This window comes from Canis lupus, chromosome 14 (assembly GCF_011100685.1).
Source record: "Canis lupus familiaris isolate Mischka breed German Shepherd chromosome 14, alternate assembly UU_Cfam_GSD_1.0, whole genome shotgun sequence".
In the NCBI taxonomy this organism is placed as follows: domain Eukaryota; kingdom Metazoa; phylum Chordata; class Mammalia; order Carnivora; family Canidae; genus Canis; species Canis lupus.
In genome coordinates this window covers 19972004-19996152 of record NC_049235.1, presented here as the reverse complement: position 1 = coordinate 19996152, position 24149 = coordinate 19972004, and the positions used below count along the sequence as shown (strand labels likewise).

The 24149-nt window shown below is 34.3% G+C and overlaps 1 protein-coding gene and 1 long non-coding RNA gene across 6 annotated transcripts in view; both read right to left on the bottom strand.

The window, feature by feature from the left end:
- Window positions 1–185: 185 nt before the first annotated feature.
- Window positions 186–3566, bottom strand: LOC119867332. Its single transcript, XR_005369388.1, has 2 exons — window positions 1624–3566; window positions 186–1127 (listed from the first exon to the last, which is right to left on the bottom strand). It is a non-coding gene; the product is annotated as an uncharacterized LOC119867332 (long non-coding RNA).
- A 6341-nt stretch (window positions 3567–9907) lies between these two features.
- Window positions 9908–24149, bottom strand: part of CASD1 (CAS1 domain containing 1) — a 48981-nt gene continuing 34739 nt past the window's right edge. For 3 of the 5 annotated variants that reach the window (XM_038556838.1, XM_038556837.1, XM_038556839.1), the window contains exons 12-18: window positions 23913–24069; window positions 22427–22506; window positions 19758–19859; window positions 17291–17431; window positions 16694–16771; window positions 12853–12945; window positions 9908–11394 (exon numbers count right to left, since the gene is read on the bottom strand). In XM_038556838.1, the coding sequence (XP_038412766.1) occupies window positions 11128–11394; window positions 12853–12945; window positions 16694–16771; window positions 17291–17431; window positions 19758–19859; window positions 22427–22506; window positions 23913–24069 (918 nt within the window). In that variant the 3' untranslated portion in view covers window positions 9908–11127. Of the gene's footprint in view, window positions 11395–12852; window positions 12946–13022; window positions 13226–14631; window positions 14717–16693; window positions 16772–17290; window positions 17432–19757; window positions 19860–22426; window positions 22507–23912; window positions 24070–24149 lie in introns of those variants that run through there. The other 2 variants (XR_005369379.1, XM_038556840.1) reach the window with 2 other exon arrangements.

Genomic DNA, 24149 nt, shown 5'->3' with positions numbered 1-24149 from the left:
AGAGAGTAATCAATACGACCAATAAATTTTGAGCTTGAACATTTTTATGTAAAAAAAAATATAATCAGTCAAAATAGAAGACAAATGGCCACTGGGGGAAATATTTGCAGCATTAGACAAGGCGTTATCATCCTTATTTTACAAAGGATGCCTGAAGATCACCAAGAAAGAGATAAGTCTTTAAGTTCACATATGGATAAAATAGACATTTTATTAAGAACAAAATTGAAAGCAGAAAAAAACAAATTATGATTCTCCTATTGGCCCAACAAAAAAAAATTGCTTTCCCACAAAGAATTCCTTAGCTGTGTTATGACAGAGTTTCTCAGAGCTTAAATATCTCCTCAGAGAGGCCTATTCTGACTTTTGCATAGGAGATGTGGAAATCCTTTTTGGAAATGTGGAAAAGAGGGGGAAGAGGGGAAGTAGTATAATTTCCTTTTCTTCCCCACAACATAGATATGTTGGTTTTATTTTGGTTTCTTGCTTCCAAATGTAGCATACCATATATGCTGTTTCGCACTTTCCTATTATTTACTTATTTGTTTGCGTATAATCAATACACAAAGTTACATTAGTTTCAGGATAACCTCCTATCTTGAGTGGTCTCCCTAACATCTCTGACTTCCATGCTCCTTCTTGCCACTCTCTTTTCTGCTAAGGGTGACCACTCACTTCATCAGAGATCACAGAAGGAGCATCCACGGGTTAGAGCTCCCCTGAGGGTAACACTGATATTTTCCCCCAAGCTCTGTATGTAGGGTGGGGTTACCTTTAATCTCCTTCTGAGCATCAGCATATGTTAGGGTGTCTCAAATTTTTCTGAAGGGCCAGGAAGACTAATGCCACAAGAAATAGAGTAATTTTCTTGAATTCTCCAACATCCTCTGGGATATAAAGAAAAGGGGGGGCGGGCAGTTGAAACCACATTCTAGTGGGGAAAGAGTCTCTGATTCAATTTATAATTTATAAAGCCACTGGCTGGGGCCGGATGCTCTGGGTGGGATCATGATGTTGGGTGGTAAGAAGCAAGTGTCCACAGAAGCGGTCACTGCCCTGTGCCTCGAACAAATGTGTACCAACAACTTGAGTCTGTGGTCTGGCTTTTGGTCCTCAGAGTAGTTACTCTGAAAGGGAAACAAAATTGGTAGTTAGGGAAGGAATGAGCACAGATACCACTAGAATTTCTGGTAAACTTAAAAAAAAAAAAAAGAGGAAAGAGCATTGGCTGAGAGGGAGAAACAATGTGGAGGGAATTGGAGGAGGAGCCCTGTTTTTATGAAAAGGTACAGAGAACGGTGAATGCTTGCTATTGGGATATTTTATGAGCTGTCCTGGGTGCCACTATTGCTCATCTGGCTGGTGTGGTCTGAAGAAATACTTATGACCATTACACTGTCTTCTTCCAAAAAGCGTGTGAGAAAGCTTACTGGGCTGGACAAAATATAGTCAGATAACATATAGTTATATATATAACATATGTAACAAAATACAGTCAGATGAGAAGGAGAAAGGGGCCAAGAAGGAGGCTAATAATAATGAAGGCCAAAGCGCCCTGTTTTGGGGGATGAAGCACAAATTTAGCTCTAGCTTTTTATCAGCAAGTGGGAATAGCCTACTCACAGTGTCCATAAGATAGCAGCAGATGAACTGCTCAGGAGAAGCATCAATAGTCCAGTCTAAGGCCAGAACGAAATAACTCTTGAGAGTCCACATAAAGAGGCCATTGTGTAACATAATCAACAACATTCTTAGAGTTGACACAATGATGAATTTCATATAACTGTTTTGTAGCGTGTCCTGCAACGCTGACCAATGACTTCACGAAGAGAGATTCTAGGGGTACCTAGGGAAAACACTGTACAGGTGGTCTTTGCTAGGTGCTTGCCTCACTTAACTCGGGGGTACATTTTAAAGGATCCGAGGAAGTGGTAAAGAACAAATTCTTAATGTTCCTTTATAAATCCTGTGCTTCAAACCCACAGCTGACAGATAGTAGGTAGCTGGGAGTTCAATGCTGCATATCCTACACCTGAAGTTCAGCTGTTCCAGGAATCTAGGAAAAAAGTGGACATTGAAAAAAATAGGACATTGAACTAGTTAGTGTAGGAGCGACATCTTTTGGGGAAATTTAAGTCTAATGATCAGCAGTTTCTGAGGGAATTCTATAGAGTCTAGCCAAGATTCTCTTTAGGAAAACAACAACAACATTGGATGTGTACTCTCACAGACAGATGGGCCGTTAGGTTCCAAATTTCTGCTCAATATAACCTAGTCTTAATGAATAGTAGTCTGGAAAATGTGTAAAGAAGGCATAACTAAACATAGTGACCATTAACCCCCAACCCCCACCTCCCAAAAAACCTCCATCCAAAAAGCCTAGCTTTGAGTACTGTGATTTCCTGATGTTCTTCCAAGCTAAATTATTTGAGTAATGTACGTCAAGGTAGCTGAATGAAGTGACCTTCTGTATAGAATTAATTAAGGAACCAACTGAAATTTGGAAAATATCTTGGCTTTTCTAAACTTTAGGAGCTCTGTATATTCTCAGGATGTCCCTTTTTTGTCAAATACTCATATTCCAAAAATTTTCCAGCTTGTACTTTTTCTATTTATGACTTTTGCTATATTGGTTTTAAATTTTTATGTAATGGGATGTAGGAATTCTGATTTTACCTTTTGCTTTATCCTTAATGGGTCTTTTCTCATCTTGAGATATTCGCTTTTATTTTCTACTTCTTATGTCTTTAAACCTGTTACTCATTTCTAAGGTCTTTTGGTCTATAGAGTAAGAACGGGAGTCCACTGTTCCCATACCCATAGTTAAGCAATTGCCTTGGGACTATTTAAAGACTATTTCTACCTTTCCCTAGTAATGTGAAATCAAACTATCACCTTATCCTAGTGTCTTCTGAATTAAAATGTTTCTGTGCTGGTTATTCTGTCCATTAATCTATATATTCTTGCATTTACTATTCCATACTGATGTAACAATAACTTAATGATATGTCTAAATATCCAATTGTCTGAGTCCTACCCTTCTCATTTCTTGGATATTCTTGCCCGTGTTCTTTACAGCTTCCATTATAAATTTTGTAGTCTCTAAGAAAGGGCTCCAGCTCCATGTCCTTTGTATGTGTGTGTGTATATTTTGAAAGTTCAGGGCCCCTCAGACTTCAACTACATGTTTTTCCATCACTTTTTCTCTCCCAGCGATAGTGTCCTGAGGTGGACATGAGATGGAAGGAAGCAAGGAAAAGAGATGGCTTCTTAAGTTCTAGTTTGTTTTTTTCTATACCATAGATGGTTGTCACTGTTTTCTCCTGAGTTACCTCGGAGAAACACATCTTGCCCCTTCAGACATTATGTATCTTCTGAAACCAATCTCATGTAGTTTCAGAGGAGAATCTATTCCTTTTATTAGAAGGACTTCGACCTGATGACTTGTCAAACAAAACAAAACAAAACAACACAACATTAACTGGCTCGGTTATGAAAAAGCTATAGTCAAAATTCCAATACTTACTGCGACGACACACAGGCTATGAAGAGGGCTAAGAATTAAAAAAAAAAAAGAAAAAAAAGAGAAACTGCCAGATACTGAATTGAGCTTTATTTTCACTGTATAAGCCTTTAATATGACAAACATTTATAATATTGGAGATATTTTAAATTTGAAAATAAAGGGAAAATAAATTTAATTAGGATATTTTTCTTTCTTGGGATAAGAATCTTGATACCATTTTTTACTAAGATGTAAAATGTCAGATTTTCCATTGTGATATTCAGTGCAATTTTACCTTTGAATCTTCTAAAGATAAGGGGTATGTTGTTTCATTCAGTTTTATAGTCTCTCAAATTCTTTGTAATTGTTACTTTTGAACATGAATAAAATAATAGTATTTATAATAGTATTTATATTTTAAGGCAACTATTCTTCATGTATATGTAGAATTCAGGTATTTGTCATATTTTGGTTCTGGGACCGTATTAAATGGCAGTCACATAACTTCCACTTGTGTCTCCTCATTTTTACTATCATCATTATCATGGAAAGGTCAAACAAAAAGTGTTATTAAATTCTTGTAAGATTTAAAGCCAGAATTAAAATTAAGAAAAAGAATTTCTAGAATTTAGTCTTCAACCTTACAACTTTCAGAATGTAGTTGTCACCACTTCTTTCTCTGGAAACCATTTTTAGCATAAGGAGATGTACCAAAACATTTCCTTGACAAATAAGTTTCCCCAAATCACAATTATCCTAAGAAAGAACAAATTAAGTAATACATTTACACAATCAGTTTTGAACGTCTTTGCAGAGAAATATTCAAACTGGTAAAATGGGTTGAATTTCCAATTAAGATGGAACATTTTTATTCCAGTCTTTGCAGCTAAGTGAAGGGGGTCATTTTCTCTTGAATGATGTGAAGAAATAAATTTCTTTAAAAATTTCCAAACCTTTGTGGGTGCAATGTTACCCAAAACCCCGTAATATAGCAGACTCCCATGTGGCACATCCAATTTATTAAGCAATACACTAACCTGTCTGTACCACAAACCATGGAACATATCCTGTTTGTGATATAAACAACTGTGTCCAGAATGCATCCTAAAATTTTAGCATAAAGTCATTTCCAGGGAATGAAAGCTTAAGTTCTAGGTCCTTTTGAAACTAATTTGTTTCACTTTTGTAAGTCCATAGATCATCACAACAGCACTTTATTAACATGCTTATTAATTATAACTTTATTAATTTTAATACTAGCCTATATCAAACTTTAAGATTTTTTTCGAGCCAATTGATCAATAATTAACCTAAATATGTTTCTGAGTTATTTGGTAACCTTAGAATTTTATCTGAAAAAACACATAAATATATTTAAGTGGGTGGCATTGTTGATACCTGGGCTCTCAGATGCATTAGAAAATGTCACAAATGAAATTTTCATAAATTTTTCTGTAAGTTCTCAGCTATATCTTGATTCACTGAGGAAAATAAGAGTTTTCCCAGTTAGCCGCCTATTTTCAAAAGCCTATTTCTTTTTGGCATATAATTTCTGCTTATTTCTTTTGGCATGTAATTTCTGCTACATTCAGTGGATATGCTTTTAAAAGTTACCATCTGTTAAATGTTTTGATGCAATTTTTTTCACTTAATATATATATGAATTTCACAGCATTATTATTTTTAAATTTTTCATTTAAAATCAAGTCCTATGGAAATGCCAGGCTCATTTAATTCATTAATCTTATTTTATTTATACTGGCACTCACATATACATTTCTAAGTACTGGCAATGGTTTTTAGTTTAGTTTATTTCATAATGGTTTTTAAATTGTATTCTTTGACACAGTTACATTTTGCCTATTAAACACAGAGGAATATTTTTGACTTCCACAAAAAGCACAATCTCTCTCTTTTTAAAATACATGGCTTTCTTAGTTTATCTTTTCATTTTCCTGCTTCCAATAGAGATATGAGTCCAAAGAAATAATTCTCTACTACAAGAAAAATAATAGTATAAGAGTAATGGTAAATAGCCATTGACATCCCAGCATAAAGCAAGAAAATGAGGCATGATAGGCTGGATCCACAGTGAGTAGAAGACTTATGGTCTGTATGGTATGTCTGGGGCTCAGCTCTGTAGGTAGTTGCACTGGAGATCAGAAAGGCCTTTATCCTGCTGCAGTCACTATTTATCTGGCTGCATGAGTACATTACATTTTTTTTTTTAACTTTAGGCAAATTAACATTCTAATAGCCAAATAGAGTATATCTTTAGGCTCCTATCTAAATTTCTAAGGAAAAGGTTTTCTCCCAGCTGCCTTACCTTTGCATGACTGCCCACCTGCCTTGAATGGGGTTAGTATTTAACACCATTTTTTTGCAGCATTCATGAATTCAACCAGCAAATACCTGAGAGATGGGCATTGTTCTGAGAGTTGGGGATACTGTGGTGAATAAAGCAGAAAAATCTCTGTCCTCAGAAAAATCATGTCCTAATGGGGAGGGATGGAAAATTAAAAAAAAAAAAAAAAAAAAAAAAAAAAGATAAGTAAAATGTGTAAGCATGTCATAACTTGGTGCAAAAAAAGAAGCCATGACAATATTCCAGGAAAGAGCTGGTGGAGGTTTTGGAAAAGGGTGATCACACTGGAGGTGATGAAGTGGTTGAATCACTGAGTTATGGGTATATTTTGAAAATGAAGCTGACAAGATTTACTAAAATTCATGATGGAAAGGTATAAGAAAAAAAGAGTCAAAATTGTTTATCTGAGCAAGATGAAGGATATAGTTGCCATTTATTGGAAGAGAAAGACGGCGGTGTTTTTGTGGCCGGTAGAGGGGAAGCTTAGTTTAGGTTTTGACTTCTTAAGTTTGATATGTGTTTTAGATATTCAAAGGGAAATGTTAAGTAGGCAGTTGGATATCTGAGTCTGAATTGTAGGGAAGAGACGTAGACTGAAAATATAAATTTGGTAGTCCTCAGAATATAGATAGTATTTAAAGTCGTGTGACTGGGTGGTATTTCTTAAGAAGTGAATGTGGAGGGCTGAGGTCTGAGTTTTGGGGAACTATTTAGAGGTTGAGGGTGTGTAGAGGATCCAAGGAACAAGACTGAAGGAATGGCTATTGAGAAGGGGAGAAAACAGGAAATGATGACGTCCTGGAAGCATAGTGAAGGTGGTTGAACAGGGAGGCAATAATCAACTGTGTCAAATACTGCCCATAGGTCAAGTAGGGTGAAGATTGAGAATTGATCATTGGATTTAGCAATACAGAGGTTCTCATTGATCTTGACAAGAGCAGCTCAGGTCTGAAGAAGAAAATAAATTAGGTAGTAGTTTTGGGAACACTAGAGATAAAGAGGAGTTTTGTTTTTAAGATGGGAGAAATAAAACCAGAATCCCTTAGTTGATGGTTAAGCCTCTTTACTCCACCCATAAGAAATATTATCTTAACCCTGGAGTTGAAACCTTACTGGAGAAATGGAAGAAATGATAAAATAATAGGACCAGGTAATTAGTGCTAGAATAGTTAAAAAAAAAAAAAAAAGAAAGAAAGAAAGAAAGAAAAGAAAAAATAAGAAAATGAAAGTAGTTTTCAGAGATGGTGGAGTTCAAATTTTTAAATTCTTAATTCTTAAAATAAGTTGGATTTTGGTAGATGAAAAGAGTGGGAAAAAAAGAAAAGTATGATATTTGGGGAACAGTAAGACTGGCCTGGTTGGAATTCATATTAAGAGATGAGGTGATAAACATAGAGAGCTTTTACCATCAGCTAATTCCAGCTTTGTTATTTTGGCAATGGAGAGTAAAAGGATTAAATAATCCATCTGCAATAGCTGTAGAATTAAAAAACAAAGTCTTGTTAATAGTTTTCTTTTTAGTGACTTTATTATTAGAAAATTCCCTCAAATGTTTTCTCAATAAGGAGTAAAAGCTAATAAAACCAGCTGAATTTTAAAATATTTTATAATAATTACTTTTATGCCTGAGGATTTTGCCCTATGCAAGACAAAAATACCTCTAGGTTACCACAAATTTCCTTTTCTTTTTCTTTTTTTTTCTTTTTTTTTTTTTTTTTTTTCAAATTTCCTTTTAAAATGTTCATCTATCCCATTTTTATACTCTGGAATGGTATTTTAAAAGTATTTTATAAATAAGAAATCAGTTAAATAAATTATTTCTAATTAAACCATTAGATATTTTACAGTTCACAATATCAACTCTACTTTTGGAAAATAGACTCTTGTTTATATTACTTTATAGGCCTAACTTTTAAAAAATACAAAATATTTCTAATCCGTACAAGCCAGTAAAAGGGATTTCATTCAAAGAAAGACAAATATAGATTTAATGGAGCGTTTCAAATAGGCATATCTTAAGTTTTCACCAACCCTCAAAATCACCCTAAATAAAACTGGAATTTTGGAATCCTTGAAGTAGTTGTCAGGATCAGTTCTGAAGATAACTACCTGAGTTACTTTATTTTTACAAAAGGGATGCTGTGAGGATGAACCATATGAAACTACCATTTTTGTAGGTTAAAAAAATTATAGCATAGTAGCATTTTAATTAACAGCTCAACATAAAAATTCCAACCTATCTCTCCCAAGGTTTGTTAAAAGTCCCAACCTCAAGGTGGGAGGGACAACCTGAAGGGAGCAAGGCATTGTTCTAGAAATTGCACATTCTTTGAAGAACTGGTTTTTATTTGAGTATCTATAGATGAAGGTTCTGCCCTCACTCCTATTGGTTGTTTACTTATTTATAGAGCCTTAATGTTTACCATCTAGTAAAAAAAGTAAACACAGATATGCTTATTATTAATTTTACTACGCTTACATGCTTCCTTTTTTTTTAAGATTTTATTTATTTATGATAGACATAGAGAGAGACAGAGACACAGGCAGAGGGAGAGGGAGAGGCAGGCTCCATGCCGGGAGCCCGACATGGGACCCGACCCCCCCAGGACTCCAGGATCGCTCCCCGGGCCAAAGGCAGGTGCCAAACTGCTGAACCACCCAGGGATCCCCCACTTACATGCTTCCTATACTAACATTCGAAATAAAAAAGCATTTGTGGAGAAAAAAATTCACTCACCTTTAAAATTGTAACTGGTTAATATATCTTACAATGGAATGGTAGGGTGCAAATGTTATTTTACACCAGCACCTAAAGCAAATCATAGGACCTTAGCTTATAGGTACAGTGAATGGTTTTAGATCAAGGCTCTGACTTTTCAATGCTGGGTTGGCTCTCCATAAAAATGGGAAAATTTGGCAAAGGAAACATGGAAAGATTGTGGCAGATTTGAGTCAGCAAGTCCCTTTTGAACCCCAGTGGTAGATATCTTAGTGCGATTTATAGTAGAGAAAATCTAAGTCTAGAGAACCTCTGTGGTTTTATCTCAATTTTAGTGGTCGAAATATTCCATTAAATATCTTTTTCTGAAGAATGGTATGGATGAGCCATGCTAGTCAGAATCTGAATCAATGCAGAAAAGGTTTCAAAACATACACCATAGATAGATGCTCTCCTTATGGCAACTTCGACCACAGTAACCTCTTACCCATAAAGACTCATTAAAAAATTAAATGTAGATAGAATATACTTTAATTAAATGCACTACACTGTAATTATTACATATAACTATAACTAAAACAGTAGGACATACTAAATGAGAGCACATGAGGAAGAAAGGGCTTGTTAGTTAGGTGTTAGGTTCGAGTCTGAATAGGAGAGAAAACATATTCATTGGGTATCACTATTGGAAGACGTAAGTGCATCCAAAAAACAGAGAAATACTGGTCATCTTTCTTTTTCAATTGTTTCATCGAGAAGAATCTTTTTTGGGTGATAAAACTTACAAACTAAATTAAAATGCACTCTACTCATTGGCAAGCCACACCAGCAAGAATAATGTGATCATGGTACTTGGGAAGTTTTTGATTTATAACTATACTATTCTTTACTTATAAGGCTGCAGTCTAGGAGGCAGAGCAATGAATCATTACAATTGTCTATCTGGGAAATGTCAAAAGATTAAGTAAGGGCAGAAGAAGGGAGAAAAGGAAAGAACACACATTTTTGTCTGAGAATTATTCCACAACTAATCGGAAGATACCACTAGCACATAAATCCGGTACTAAGGAAATGATAATTAAATTTTTTAGATCTTCAAGCAAGACCACTAACGAACCACAGTGCTTAGACTTCCTGGGTAGAAAGGCAGGATGCCCTCTGATGCTAACGAAGGCGTCCTTATTGGACTCTCACGCGGACCTCTCCCTCCACACTGAGCATTTGAGGAAGTCAATTTAAGCTGAAGTGCATTAGAAATTTGAACCAATCATTGATGGATCCAGATTTTTTTTTTAAAAAAAGGACACATACAGTTTAATTGATACTTTGCCAATACAAAAATAAGCATCCACAGAATGTTTATTTACTGTTTAAATTACTCCATATATTCATATACCAGGAACAGAAAATATACTTTATCCCACGCACAATAAGAGCAAACAAGTGCAATCTTTCAGACATTAAACATTATAGTCAAATCTGTACAACAGATAAATAAATTTATACCTCTAACAGTTAGCTTGTAACAAGACAAAATGAAAAACACATATGCCCATTGTCACCCAGTTACTTAAAATTCTACTTAGGACTATACATCTCCGTCAACAGCTTGAATCTTTACTACACTGCACAAGTTAGACTGATAAATATTTCTTTTTAAAATAGCAGGGAGGGAGTAATAGGAAATACTACGATGATTATAAAGAGCTTTCCAAACATTGGAAATAAGAGAGAAATTAATGAGTTGGAGGAAAACATACTAGATGGATCCACAGGGTAACTGGTATTACATTGGTATAGCTTAAGGAAAGGAAACAGATGGATGTCTGGATTGGAAAGAAAATTTGGCCTTTTATAAAAAGAAGCAACAACAGTGACAAAACCCTGTCACAGAGCCTAGAACAACTCTGTGAGACAAAGGGTACAAAGATGTAGGTATACCTGAAAAACCAAGGCTGGGAAGAAAAATCATGTCAGGAAACAGCTAACATCAGAACGTGAACATATATAAATTAAAGGCATACTTGTTTATCGTCCCACATCATTGCACTTATGGTAAGAAAACAATACTGCAGTCATTCTTGAGTAAGAAAGTTTTCAGCTAAGTAGGAAGTTCCATGATGAATACAGATAGATAATATAGATAATCTTATTACCACAAATTTAGTAAATATCAAAACACTCAGTGGTGCCACTAAGCTAATTAAATTATGTTTTTACTGGAAACGTAATTATTTCCCTGCCTTCATGTTAACTTAAAATGATTTATAAATGGATATATAGATCCAGTAGAAAAGACATTTCACATGCAATCCTATACAATGCACTCTGCTTCAATTTTTTTTCGGTATTTCACATTGGAGATGTACATTTCCACTATATACAACCACACATGTTCAACAGACGCCACTGAGCTGTCCTCTTGCCAAACAAGTTTTTAATTTACATATACATTTATATCTCCAGATAGATGCATTTCTCCTCTAGGCAGACACAAAATTAGCCTGGAGAGTTTAAGTTTCTTAGGATTTTAGTAACCTAATGTCTTGATTTGTCTTGAATCGACGATAAGATGAGGAGTCCACAAAAAAATGCAGCTATACATGCCAACCTTTTCAACAGAGACGAATTATCTTTAGGAATAATAATCTGTGCAAGATCATTAGTGATCTGAGAAATTTCGTGTGCCACACAAACAAATATGAAAGTGCTGACAATGATGTTGAGCATAGGGTTTCCAGGTATGAGTACCAAGATGCCTCTTGTGTCGGCTGCCAGCCATATGTGATATTGGCAAATAAATAGCTGGAAGGAAAGTATTTAAAGTTAGATATGCCCAGAGGGTCCACAACTATATCACAGTTTTGCCTAAACATGTCATTGCATAATTATGTTAAGAGACTTTTTCCAAACCATATACTTCTGTTTCACTGTTGGTCCCGAAAAGTCTATTGCAGTCTACTCTTCAGAACTCCTACTTGAAGTACTGCTTCAAAGTCCCCAAGAAATGAAATAGGAACCTTGTAACTTTAAAAAACTTTTTTTTTTTTTTTTTTTTTTTGCGTGACACAAAAGACAGCTGACAGAAGGCTTTCTGGATTCTGGTATTTAGACCCCAAATAAAGAATCACTACACGTGTGTGCACACACATAATCCATATTTATATATATTTGTGAATATATTTCTGCATGTGGATATGTAAGCAGAAAATGGTATGGGTTTTAAGATGCCCTCAAGTTTGCTCTGCATGGCCAGAGAAATGTTTTCAACTGCATCTCATGTTTCTAAAGCATATTTCAACTTCAATATGAGTATACATATTAGAGGACACCACTGCAACTTTTGATTATGATTACAAATGTGGTTCTTTCATCACATTGGCTTAAAATAGCAGAGAGTAGAAAAATGCTTATAAGCTACCTTTCAAATAGGAAACTATACAATTTTGGTACTTTTTCTAGAAATACTGAATTATAAATGCATTCACTAAAGTTGATAAAAACTCTCACGCTCCAAATATTATGGAGATGTCACAATAAGCATTCCTTTATCTATTGAATGGTTTGGTAAGTTATTCTTGATTAATAATTCTAAATTCTATTCAGTCCCACTTATGAGACAACAAAATAACATTTATTAAAGAACTCAAAGGAAAATTTATTTTCTCTATTTTAAGGACAACTTAATAAATCTTATACTCTAAAATGTATCTTTTATGATTATGATATGAATTCTACTGCTCTAAAATGTCCTACTTTGACTAATAGAGCTCAGAATATTCAGAATGTTTTTTAAAACCTAGTTTAAGGTTTTAAGTAAGTCATACTCAGTACTGCATACAAAATGTAATCACGTTTAAAAAATTTCCCGAAATTTCCAGTCATAAGGGTGAGTTCTATTAGGATAAGTATTGATAAACTAAATTCAGTAATATTTAATTATGGAGATGAAAAACAAATCAAAATCCCCTCAGCTTGTCTTCATTTATATTTGTTTAACTTTTTCTTTCCTGATCTCAGCTTCTTAGTTGTGCTTAAAAGCTTAAGACAATATAAAGAATATTTGAAAGTCATCTATTTCTAGTCATTTAAATATGGCTTTAAAAATATACTACTCTATTGCTGTTGAAAGTTCTGAGTTTCTTTTCTGTGTTTCCATAAATAACATAGCTTTGATATAAAAAGAATATATTTTGGACTTATATATACACACACACGTAACACTTGACTGTGTAGGAAAGAATAAAATATTAATGTACCAACCTCTAATGAAATTTTTCCAAACCAAGCAAAAAATGAGCTATAAACGGAACGGGCATATCCAGGGATATTCCTTATTAGGATGAAAGCTAGAATCTAAGGAAAAACCACAAAGCAAAATAAATAATCTATTTACTAAAAGCAATTGCTTTCCTTCAAGTGATAACTTTATTATCTATGTTCTTGAATTTGATACATACACAATGTTTTTTTTTCAATAGAGAAAGTTTCAGCAAGTTAATTTTGTTCTAGAGTCTGTCCAAGCTAGATTTCTCAACATGTGGTCTGTATACTCCGTATCAGTGCAGATTTTAGGTAGTACATGGCTGAACAATTTTATGTGTATTTGAAAAATTATAAATCCACGTGAGGCCTTCTGTGCAGAAAAAAAGGATATCATATTTTGTGAAGCAAAAATCAAAAAATCCCATGATACAATTTGGTGTCTTCCATAAAGTATCTGCCTTATTGGTGGCCACATAACAACCCCCTCTTGTATTCCTCAAAAGCCTCCTTCCACTTAACAGCTACGTAAATATGAGAAATGGTATGACTTTTAAGATGTCCTCATGTTTGCTCTGTATAGTCAGGAAAATGACATCTTGAAATGCATTCACATGTCATATATTTTCCCTTTTGATTTCTTCTCCCTAATGACAATCTCCAACTTTTGAGCACCTGGCCTTCACCACTCTCCCTCATCCTTTTGTACCAGGTGGAACAATCCTGAATTTTCTAGACCTCTAATTCAGTGTTACATTCAGTAACTACTTTACCAAGCAAAGAACTCTCTTTAGAACCTATTCTCTTTATAAGGAAGAAATTGTAAAGAAAAAACTGTTTACACTTTCACAAATACCTTTCAAAAACTTTCTCATAGAAAGATTGAAAAATCTATTCACACTTCAGAGAAAAATCCCATATTCAGTGTTCATCACTATGGGCATTGGTCTAAGGCTTCAGGAAGAGCCCTCTGGGATGCATACAGGATGAGTGAGTAGGAGATTTGTGGGTCACTTTATCACTGGGGAAAAAGGAACCAAAGTGAAATACTCAGGTACTATTAAGTTGGGTGATCTTCATGGAGAGTAGCATCAAAGAAACTCAAGTTTGAATCTGGCCTTTGCCTTGTATTAGTCCAGGGATTTAAGGCAAAGTACTTTACTCCCTTAGGTCTGTTTCCTCATCCATACAAAGAGGGATAAGATTTACTTTGAAGGTTGATGTGAACATTAGATAGGAAAACATATATAAGGTACTTATCATAGCATGCAATGTGAGCCATTAAAGAAACATATTAGGTAATTAATAGCACAGGCGGTATACATAAATGGTAAAAATCATAAAGATGGGATAAATAAATAAATCCCTTAAACACAAACCATTTAATGAGTTTTTATAATTAAAGTATTGCACAAACTGTAAAATGCTAGAAAGAATGACACAGATACATACAAATCACTAGTCTGAGCAGCAGAAAATCTAGGAATAGCCCTAAGCAAATCACTTTCCTTTTTACTGAGTTTAATCTACCCTTTCTCAATGTGTACTTATTTCTTTAGCATATTCCAGTCTGTGTTTCGTCATACACTTAGTAAACAATATGATTAGGGGAATAGAAAAATCAAAGAAATGATAGCCATGGAGAAGACAGCTGGGGTCTAGGGAGTCATCTTTATTAACTTGATAAAGAAATAATAACAACACTTAAAATTTGTTCAGCATTTGTAACTTGCTGGGTACTATGCTAGGACTTAATATACATTATTTATGGTTAATCACCTGTATGCTGTTCTACAGCAAGCCTTTCTGCAAATTTCTATCCAGACTGATGGGCAAACTAAAAGGTCAGGATTCAAGGATTGATCTATAAGAGTGAAATAGATAAAAGGGATTAAGAGTATACTTATCTTGATGAGCACTGAGAAATATATGAACTATTGTTGAACTATTACACTGTACAGAGGAAACTAATAAACACTGTTAATTGTTACCTGAATTTTAAAAAAAGGATTGATCCTTAAGCTTTCTGCTGGGTCAGGCTGGAAAAATACTTTCTAACAGAACAACACTGGGAATCTTGTACACGTTAAAATCTTAAGAAACCCCCTTAGATAAGTACGCTAAGAATATATAATCATATATAAATTATTAATGATCATATCCACCCACACCCTCACACCTACACCACCTGTTGGTATCTGAGAATAAGAGTGAAATGTGATAAGGATGTAAAATTTGGGGCTTTCTGGATGCTCTTACTTTTACAACAGGAAGCTAGTGACCTTGAAAAGAAATAGCTGCCAATGAAATTAGCACTTGCTTCAATTTGTGCTCCCAGTCCATTCTTTCATTCCGCAACAGAGGAGTTAAGGCCCTCACTGAAAAAGTACTAAGGGAATAGGAGTGTGTGAAGGGTGGCGACCGGCAAGGAAGATGATAGGCTCAGGAGTGCTCGTGTGGTATTATTCTATGTCTATCCACTTAGCTCTCTTTATATTGTTCCGTACTGGTGCACAGTGAATGGTAACACCTCCCTTCCATCATCAGTAACAGAAGTGATATCAGATATGAAACGCAAAAAGTTATTGGGAAGCACTGCTACTGTCTACAGAAGACATAAAAATGCTACATCAGTATAATGTTTAAAATTTCATTATCAATTGTATTTCAAGAGTCTGTCACACGCTGGGTTCTGCTAACTATATAGACGTTTAAGAGGAACAAAACAGTTCCGGCACTGAAGAGAACATAAGACCTAAGAGAAGCTCCTCTAGAAAGTATCCCTGCTTCTGTTGGCCGCACTACTCATTTTTTGGGTGTCAGCTTAGACACTGCTATCTCCAAGAATCCTGCTCTGATACCAAGATGGGTCAGGAAGAAGTCCCACATATTACCAAAGCACCCGTGCTGAACTAGCAGCACACTGTCAAATGTCCTGTCACCACCTGCAGTCAGAGGTATCTCTGCAAACCATCAATCTGATTTGAGATACTCCTTGCCTCTGCCCACTTCCTGGTCACTACCACATAGTTCTCTCAACCCTAGCTCTCTGAGATGTAGCTCGAACAGCCTTCCTCAAATTCTCTGAATGTAAGTATGCTCCCTTCCCCTACAGGGTCTGAGTTCTTGCTGTCTGCCTGCATCCCTCCATTCTCAACTTAATTTTCTCAGGGAAATAATTTCTGTCCCTGACCACGCCTTGCGTCAATTCCAACTAGGTCATATCCCCTCATTATATTCTCTTGTAGCACCATGTACTACTATTTCTAATTACATGGTGATTATATGATTACTATCTGTAATAAAAGAATGAAGGCTCTGGAAGGGTAGGAACCAAGTCTGATTTGGTTACCTCTGTATCTTCCCAGCATATCTAGTGCATAGTAGGTATCAAGTATTTGTTAAATGAATAAAAAATGTTAAATGAATGAATGTTTACTGGTCCATATATCTATCAGACTGTTCATTCCATGAGAGCAGGAGCTGTATGCATCTTAACATGGAACTTCTTACACATGTATGTGTACTTATAGCATAGTACTTAACACATTAATAATGATTAAGTAAATAAATATGAGTAAATGAAAACAAAGCAAATATGAGGAGAACTGACATTTTCTAAGTGCCCACTAAGTGACCAATACCAATCATTTCTATACATTTAGTATAACAATCCTTTAAAAGAGATTTTAAAGTCCCTGTACAATAAAGGATGGTAGGGCTTAGGAAGATTAAGTAATATACCTATATTTTATAGTTTGATCTCAAATCATACTGCCTGTAAAGACTGTATTCTTAATGAGAATTAAGAAAATTTTTTTTCCTAAATCAAGATAATTACCTGTACCACAGATACAGATGGGTGGAGTTCATTGCACTCTGCTTTGTTTTTACAACTGCTAGCCCAGATGGAATAGGTCTAAAACAAAAAACACATGGATCAGTTCATGAAAACAGTTATGCCTAAATAAGGCAGCTTTCTCAGGATCTTTACATGTTTTTTTGTTTATAACATTATATTCCATTATGCTATTTAAAAAGCTTCAGTAAAAACTGCTCACTCATTTGGTCTTCACTTGCTATGGTTTGTTCAACTGCTCAAATAAAAGAAAGCAGAGAGAGAAGAGCATAGGTCTGTGCTTTTCTGGAAACAGTGATCATGAGGCAGTGATGGCTCTTTCTGTTAAATACCTTATGTTACATTTTTTCCCTATTACAACTTTGAAAATTTCTATTTCACTGAGTTCTCAATTATTCTTCTTATTAAACTTATATATTGCCTTAGCATCTATGTTCAATTAGAAAAATACAGAGAAAAAGAATTTTGAAGTAAAGATTTTATTTATTAAAAACAATTGACTAAATTCCTATTGCCTAAAGTTAATTTTCTATACATTTAGGACTTTGAAAAATTACAAGATTACATTTTGAAACTTACCAAGAAAGAAACTACTGAAATAAACAATAAAAAATTTGAAATTTTGTTTGAAAAAAGAGGTTCACCCTTTCCTTCAGAAAGTACTTGACGCTTCTGTAAAGCCAGATAGATGAAAGCAAACAACATTCCATGAAAGACTACCTGAAAAATAAGAAGAGAAAATTTGTTTTAAATAGCAACTTTTCAATAAATAGCATAAATATTTGGTAAAGGAGGACAATAAGTACTAAAGTAAGTAGGTTAAAAGCTTAAAGGTTGGAAGTTTCTATGAAGGACTTAAACTTCAAGAAATGACATAAAGTCAATGATTGTTAGAAACAATCTGCAATAGGACAGCAAACCGCTCTTGCAACAATATGAGATAAGCTGGTTCATTTTGAGCAGTCTCAGCAGCAAGCAAAGAAATAAAGATAATTTTAAAATAATGATGAAAACACAAAAAAATAAGTGTCATTGAGAAAAAAGGAACCCTTTTGTATTGTTGGTGGGAATGCAAACTGGGACAACCACAGTGGAAAACAGTATAGAGGTTCCTCAAAAAATTAAAAGTAGAACTTTTCTCCAGTAATTCCACTACTGATATTTACCCAGAGAATGAAAAACACTAATGCAAAAAGATACATGCACCCCAATGTTTACAGCAACATTATCTACACTAGCCAAATTATGGAAACAGCCCAAGTGTCTACTGACTGATGAATGGAAAAAGAAGCAGTATATATACACAATGGAATATTACTGAGCCATACAAAGAATGAATTTGCAACAACATGGGTGGATCTAGAGGGTACGATACTAAGTGAAATAAGTCAATCCGAAAAGACAAATACCATATGATTTCACTCATATGTATAATTTAAGAAACAAAATAAACAAACAAAGAAAAGGAGATAAATCAAAACAGACTCTTAACTACAGAGAACAAACTGATGATTATCAGAGGGGAGGTGAGTTGGAGGATGGGTGGAACAGGGGATTAGGATTAAGAGTACACATATCATGATGAGCACTGAGTAATGTATGAAGTTGCTGAATCATTATATTGTACACCTAAAACTAATATAACACTATGTCAACTATACTGTAATTAAAAAAGAATAACAAAAATAATTAATAGAACTATTATGGAAACATATAAAACTTAAATACTAAACCAAAATAAAACACATTTTATATTGATACTTTCAATCAAATAAATTAACACTAACAGCACCAAGATCATGCTTTTAAAAAGAAGCATATACACACAAGAATGCAAAGGAAAAAAAATACAGTGGACCAGAAAGCACATAAAGCTGCTACCTATTTTTTTTAAGATTTATTTTTTAGAGAGAGGGAAGAAGAGAGAGTGAGCGAGCACACATGCCTGAGTATGCACATGGCAGTGGGAGAGGTGGGTTGGCAGAGGGAGAGAATCTCCAAGCAGACTCCCTGCTGAGCCCTCCTCTTACCCTGAGACCACCACTTGAACTGGAAGCCAAGGGTTAGACACTTAACTGACTGAACCACCTAGGTGTCACCTCAAAGCTTCTCTTTTTTAAACAAGGACTTAACATGAACTATCATATCATAGTACACTGCTCTAATGACAAAGTTGAGAATTTAAAGTTATTTGATATCAAGATTTTAGCAAAGCTTTTTAGTCATATGTGGTTTTGAAATGCCATGTAGTACACTGGAAAGTACATAGGTATTGAAAACCAGAAATGGCATAGAATAGGCATTAAGAAAAGATTTGTTAAAAAAAAAAAAAAAAGAAAAGATTTGTTGAATGAAACAAAGGATGAGTGTAATATGGAAGGAAAAGTGGAGAGAAGAGATGTAATTATTATTTAATCATTGTCCATTATTCTCCAAATGCTGTGCTAGATGTTTTATATTTTCTTGGCCAGTTGAATCTTAACTTTCCTTTAAGATTAATTTATGGACTGACCCATGACACTGGTATCTCTTCTCTGCACGCTTCTACCACAAAATCCACACTGCATAACTTAGCACCTAATTATAAGCAGTAGTCTTGGGATTTATACTAGATTGTAAGGCTTAGAAGCCTGGTGGCTCAATAAATATTGTATTGTATGGCTGAAGCATATACACGAGGGATCATTTTTTTAAGTTTATTTAACTAATCTTTACACCCAATGTGGGGCTTGAATTCATGACCCAGGGATCAAGAGCTGCACGCTCTACCAACTAAGCCAGCCAGGCACCCCTATGAGGGATCATTTATAAGTCAAAATTAGGACTCAAACAAAGGCCTTTTTATAGACAGCATTTTTAGAGAGTTTTCCTGCTGATATAAATATCCATGCATACCCTTTCTCTGCTATAAAAAAAAAACAGGAGGAGTAGGGCTGCTTTAATTTATCAAGTCAACATGCTTCCTTATTCCAAAACTAAATAATTTTCCAAATAATTTTTAAAAGTATATTTTGAAATGGCAAAGGATCACAAGGTAAATACATACGTAACGGTCTAACCTCCATCTGAACCACCATTCATATACATTCCCTTTCAGTTCAAAACACTTGGACAATGGCCAAAGAGAAAAGATCTTCTCAAATGCACCCTGAGAAAAGGAATCCAGAACACAAATTAAGATGGTACAAGTCAATACTTGTTTTCTAATTCTATTATAAATTATAGTTTTCTAAAGTTATGATTATATAAGAGTCATTCACAATTTAAAAATTCTTTTTCATTTGAAAAGAAATTTATTTTAATAAAGGCTAACATATATGACTTTTAAAACTTTCTGGTAACTTATTTTACTGCACATGAAAGGTTACAGAGATTGCAAAATAAAAAAAAAAAAGTAAGCTAGTAACTGGAAAATTCTTCCATTTAAGGTTTTTAATCTAGTACACAAAACAGCTAATATTTACTAATCAAAATACCAAAATACAAAAGACCTCAGCCAATAGGATATCAATATTCTAAAGAATGATAGTTAAGGTTAAAATACAGTTTTTCTTTCTCTAAATGTCCTCAATAATCTCTAATTAACCATTTGAGTTAAAAGAATCCTCTGAATTAGTCACCTTACTCAATCAACCATACCCAAATGCCATTACTAGCCTTTGAAACAAAGTTTACAATTTTACTGTGGTCAAGTTAGTGAATGGTACCCTCTTATTAATCTGACAAGCCTGGAAAATCTGGGAATGAAGGGGCAGAAGTCTTGGGTGCATTCCTGCACATTAATGAAGTCTTTCAAAGTAGAGAACAAAAACTTCAATTTCCAGACTAAAGAACGGCAACAAACTCTATTAAGGAAAGCTCCATTATTAGACCTAATGCCACAGCAAAAAAAATGTAACATAACAATTTTGAAAAGGCTATTAAAAACCAAAAAAAAAAAGAAAAGAAAAGAAAGAAAGAAAATAACATTGTATTTTAGGTAATGCTGAAACCTTATTATCTTAATAAAATGCAATATTCTCCATTTAACCATTTAAGAATTTTAAATATTTATAGTTTATTAAATAGAGGTCAAAATGTATTCCTCAGAAAACAGGATGATTCTTACCAAGGGTTGCAATATAAAGTACTTACAGATCATATATATAGTGATATGAAATACAAAAATATAAATACAATACCGATATGAAACAGAAATATATAGTATCTATAAGAGTTACATGGTCTTAAGAGATCATATATATGTGATGCATTTATCATTTAAATATTATTTCTGATTAAAAATTTGTTTCTTAACAAACAAAAATCTGTTTCTTAACAAATATTTAATTTGGGCAAAATATTTAGTGAGCATTCATTTTGTTTTGTTTTTTTTTTTTTTGTTTTTTTGTTTTTTTTTTATTTATGATAGAGAGAGAGAGAGAGAGAGAGAGGCAGAGACACAGGCAGAGGGAGAAGCAGGCTCCATGCACCGGGAGCCCGATGTGGGATTTGATCCCGGGTCTCCAGGATCGCGCCCTGGGCCAAAGACAGGCGCTAAACCGCTGCGCCACCCAGGGATCCCAGTGAGCATTCATTTTGTACAAGACACTGGGCTACTCTGGGCCACATACTTTTTTTTTCCCCCAAGTGCACTGATCCAAAACTGGGGAAACCTTCTTAGTCTTTTTATTGAACCTGTGGTTCACCTTCCCTTCTCTCCCTCATATGTACTGCAGAGTGTTTGGAATTTTAATAAGTAAATGTCAAATAGCTGTTCCAGTTACCTGGCTATTTCTTTATACATTTGCTATCATTTCCTTATTATTTTATAAATCTCCTGTAAAAAACCCTGGAGGTTAGGCAGAAATAAAAATGCTTTACTTCTAAGTATGAAAATAAGTATGAAAGTCTACAAAACAAACAAACAAAAACCAGCTTTATAGGATCACACATGCACGTATACACACACACATACACGCACACACTCACACACACACAATGTTTATATGGCATTTGCACCTGACACAGATTAAGTCCAAGATGGGGAACACTAGAGATGGGAGCAAACTGCAGAATATGTCACAACTATAGGCATTCAAATTAAAATATTTTGTTATAAATATCATGCTGCCCAAACAATATGTCTACCTGATGACGGACCAGCAGATAGCAGTTTGTCACCTTGCTAAAGTAGCTGAGAAGATCTCAACCATCATAATGGGGGATAAAACAGTAGAAATAAGAAAATATCCAAAAAATTTATTAAATTCAACATACTTACATATATGCAAACCCATTTGCTCCTAAGTTGGTTTTACTAACTGCCAAAATTTTACTCTATGCAGTTATGGAAAAATCAAGTAACACTTTTGATGCAATGAATAATGCACAAACCAAGTTGCAAATTCTGTCAAGAGAATTTTGATCTCCACTTAGAGCAGTGTCTTATAAGAGGCATTCAATAAACGTCTGATTGATCAAAGTCAAGTAAAATGGATTTTGAACAATTGCCAGAGGAAGAGCTTCAAATTGCTCTTACAACAAAAACAATGGTAACAAAAGTAGATAGGTCTCAAAAGAACTACACTGAGTAGTCAACTACAGAGTGACACTTTTATTACAGTCATTAAAAAATGAAGCTAAAAAAAAGCTCTGACTCTTCTCACATACTTTAATAGACTTGAACTTTAAAATAAAATAGAACAAAATATAAACTGAAAAGACTGTACAAACCTGAGAATATGCCAAAAAACATATACATAACAGCAAGAAGGCTAGTTTCAACAGTAAGCCAAAATGCCAGAAACAATTTCCTAAGAGAGAAAATATTTAATTTACTAAAAAGTATAAATTTACATTAGAAAACATATTAATAGTCTCTACATAACATATCAATACCCTGCACAGTTCTTAGAATAATTGAGGGCTGCACACAGGATACATAAGATATATGTAAGTGATATAAATTATAAGAAGGGCAAAGGAAAAGATAGAGCATCCTTGCTAGGAAAGAGGCCACAACCTACACCTGAAACCCTCCGTATCTCCTGTTTATCCACTGTAAATATATCTGAAAATACCTCCTGAAAAAAAAAAAAAAAAAAAAAACCTCCTGGATTCAACTACACCTGTTTATTATTCAAAGTTAGTACAAAATTTGGAACAAAACTTATCATATAATTCTAACACTCATGTTGAATATACCTTGGTAATACTGCTTAAACATTCAAGTTCCAAGGGGAGAGCTTGAGAACTCTCTAATGGATCAGGGTTTAACCTTAAGATGTATTTTACCATAGGCATATTTTAAGTTATGTGTTCATAGTTTACATATATATTTATTTCATTTGATTAATACGTGAGGTTGGTGTCAAGGGATTAAGCTACAGAGGCTGTTCAAAGACATTCATGGACTTGATTAAAGGTTGGAATTCAACTCTTTCCTGAAAAAGTTATTTGACATTATTATGGAGGCCAGTGGAAAATATTTCTGATATACAGTATTTGGTTAAAAGAGTTAAGTTAAAAATTATTAAAAATAACAACTTTGATTTTTTCCAAAAGAGGGAAACTTCTATTTCAATGATATGATCTTGAGGGGAAAAAAGTATTAAGATAAATGAGTGCGGCCTCACTCTGAACATTATCAGTAATTGGCTGTGTGGAGTTTGAAGGTGATGACCCTCCGGGAACTTGGGTATCCTTTGTGTACAACAGGGTGACACTAACTGTGTAAAGGATTATCTAGAAGATAAATTATATTAGTGCTCTTATGCTGGGCTAACACCAAAAGCCTTTTTGCAAATGAATGCTTGCCCCAAATTCTTAATAATGTAAAAAATCAAATAAAGCAGAGCTATCAAAGACTGAAGAAGGATGTAGAGTCCTGGAACCCTATTTGGCTTGCTCTTCTCTCTTCTAGTACTCATCCTCCTGCTCTGTATAAGACAGTTTGAAAACTGTGGCCATTTTTTTTTGGGGGGGGGAATTAAAAAAAAGAAAACGCACATACAATATACATGCAAACTGTTCATCTGCCCTGTTGTATTAGTTGAATTAGCTATAACATTTTCAAAGCAGAGTTTAAGAACAAAGTTTTAAATGTCAACAAACACTACACATAAATTTAACTGCCTATGTCTCAATAAAAGCCTTTAACAACTAAAAAGAAATTTAGTGCATTCAAAGGATATATTTATATTTAAGAGAGCATATTTACCGTTTGCTTTTTTTTGGATTATTTGTGGCCATAGTGCCAGAGTAACATATATGACCATGAACCATACAGTGACCAAGGGGACAAAGTAATAGAATTGATAAGGTCGATCCATTACTATACATAACACCACTACCAGGAAATTGAGACGAAATAAGACCTATTAAAAAGGAGAAGAAAATGGTTTTCATTCCAGGTATGCATGAAGAACAAAGATAGATTTTCTCTGATACAGCATAA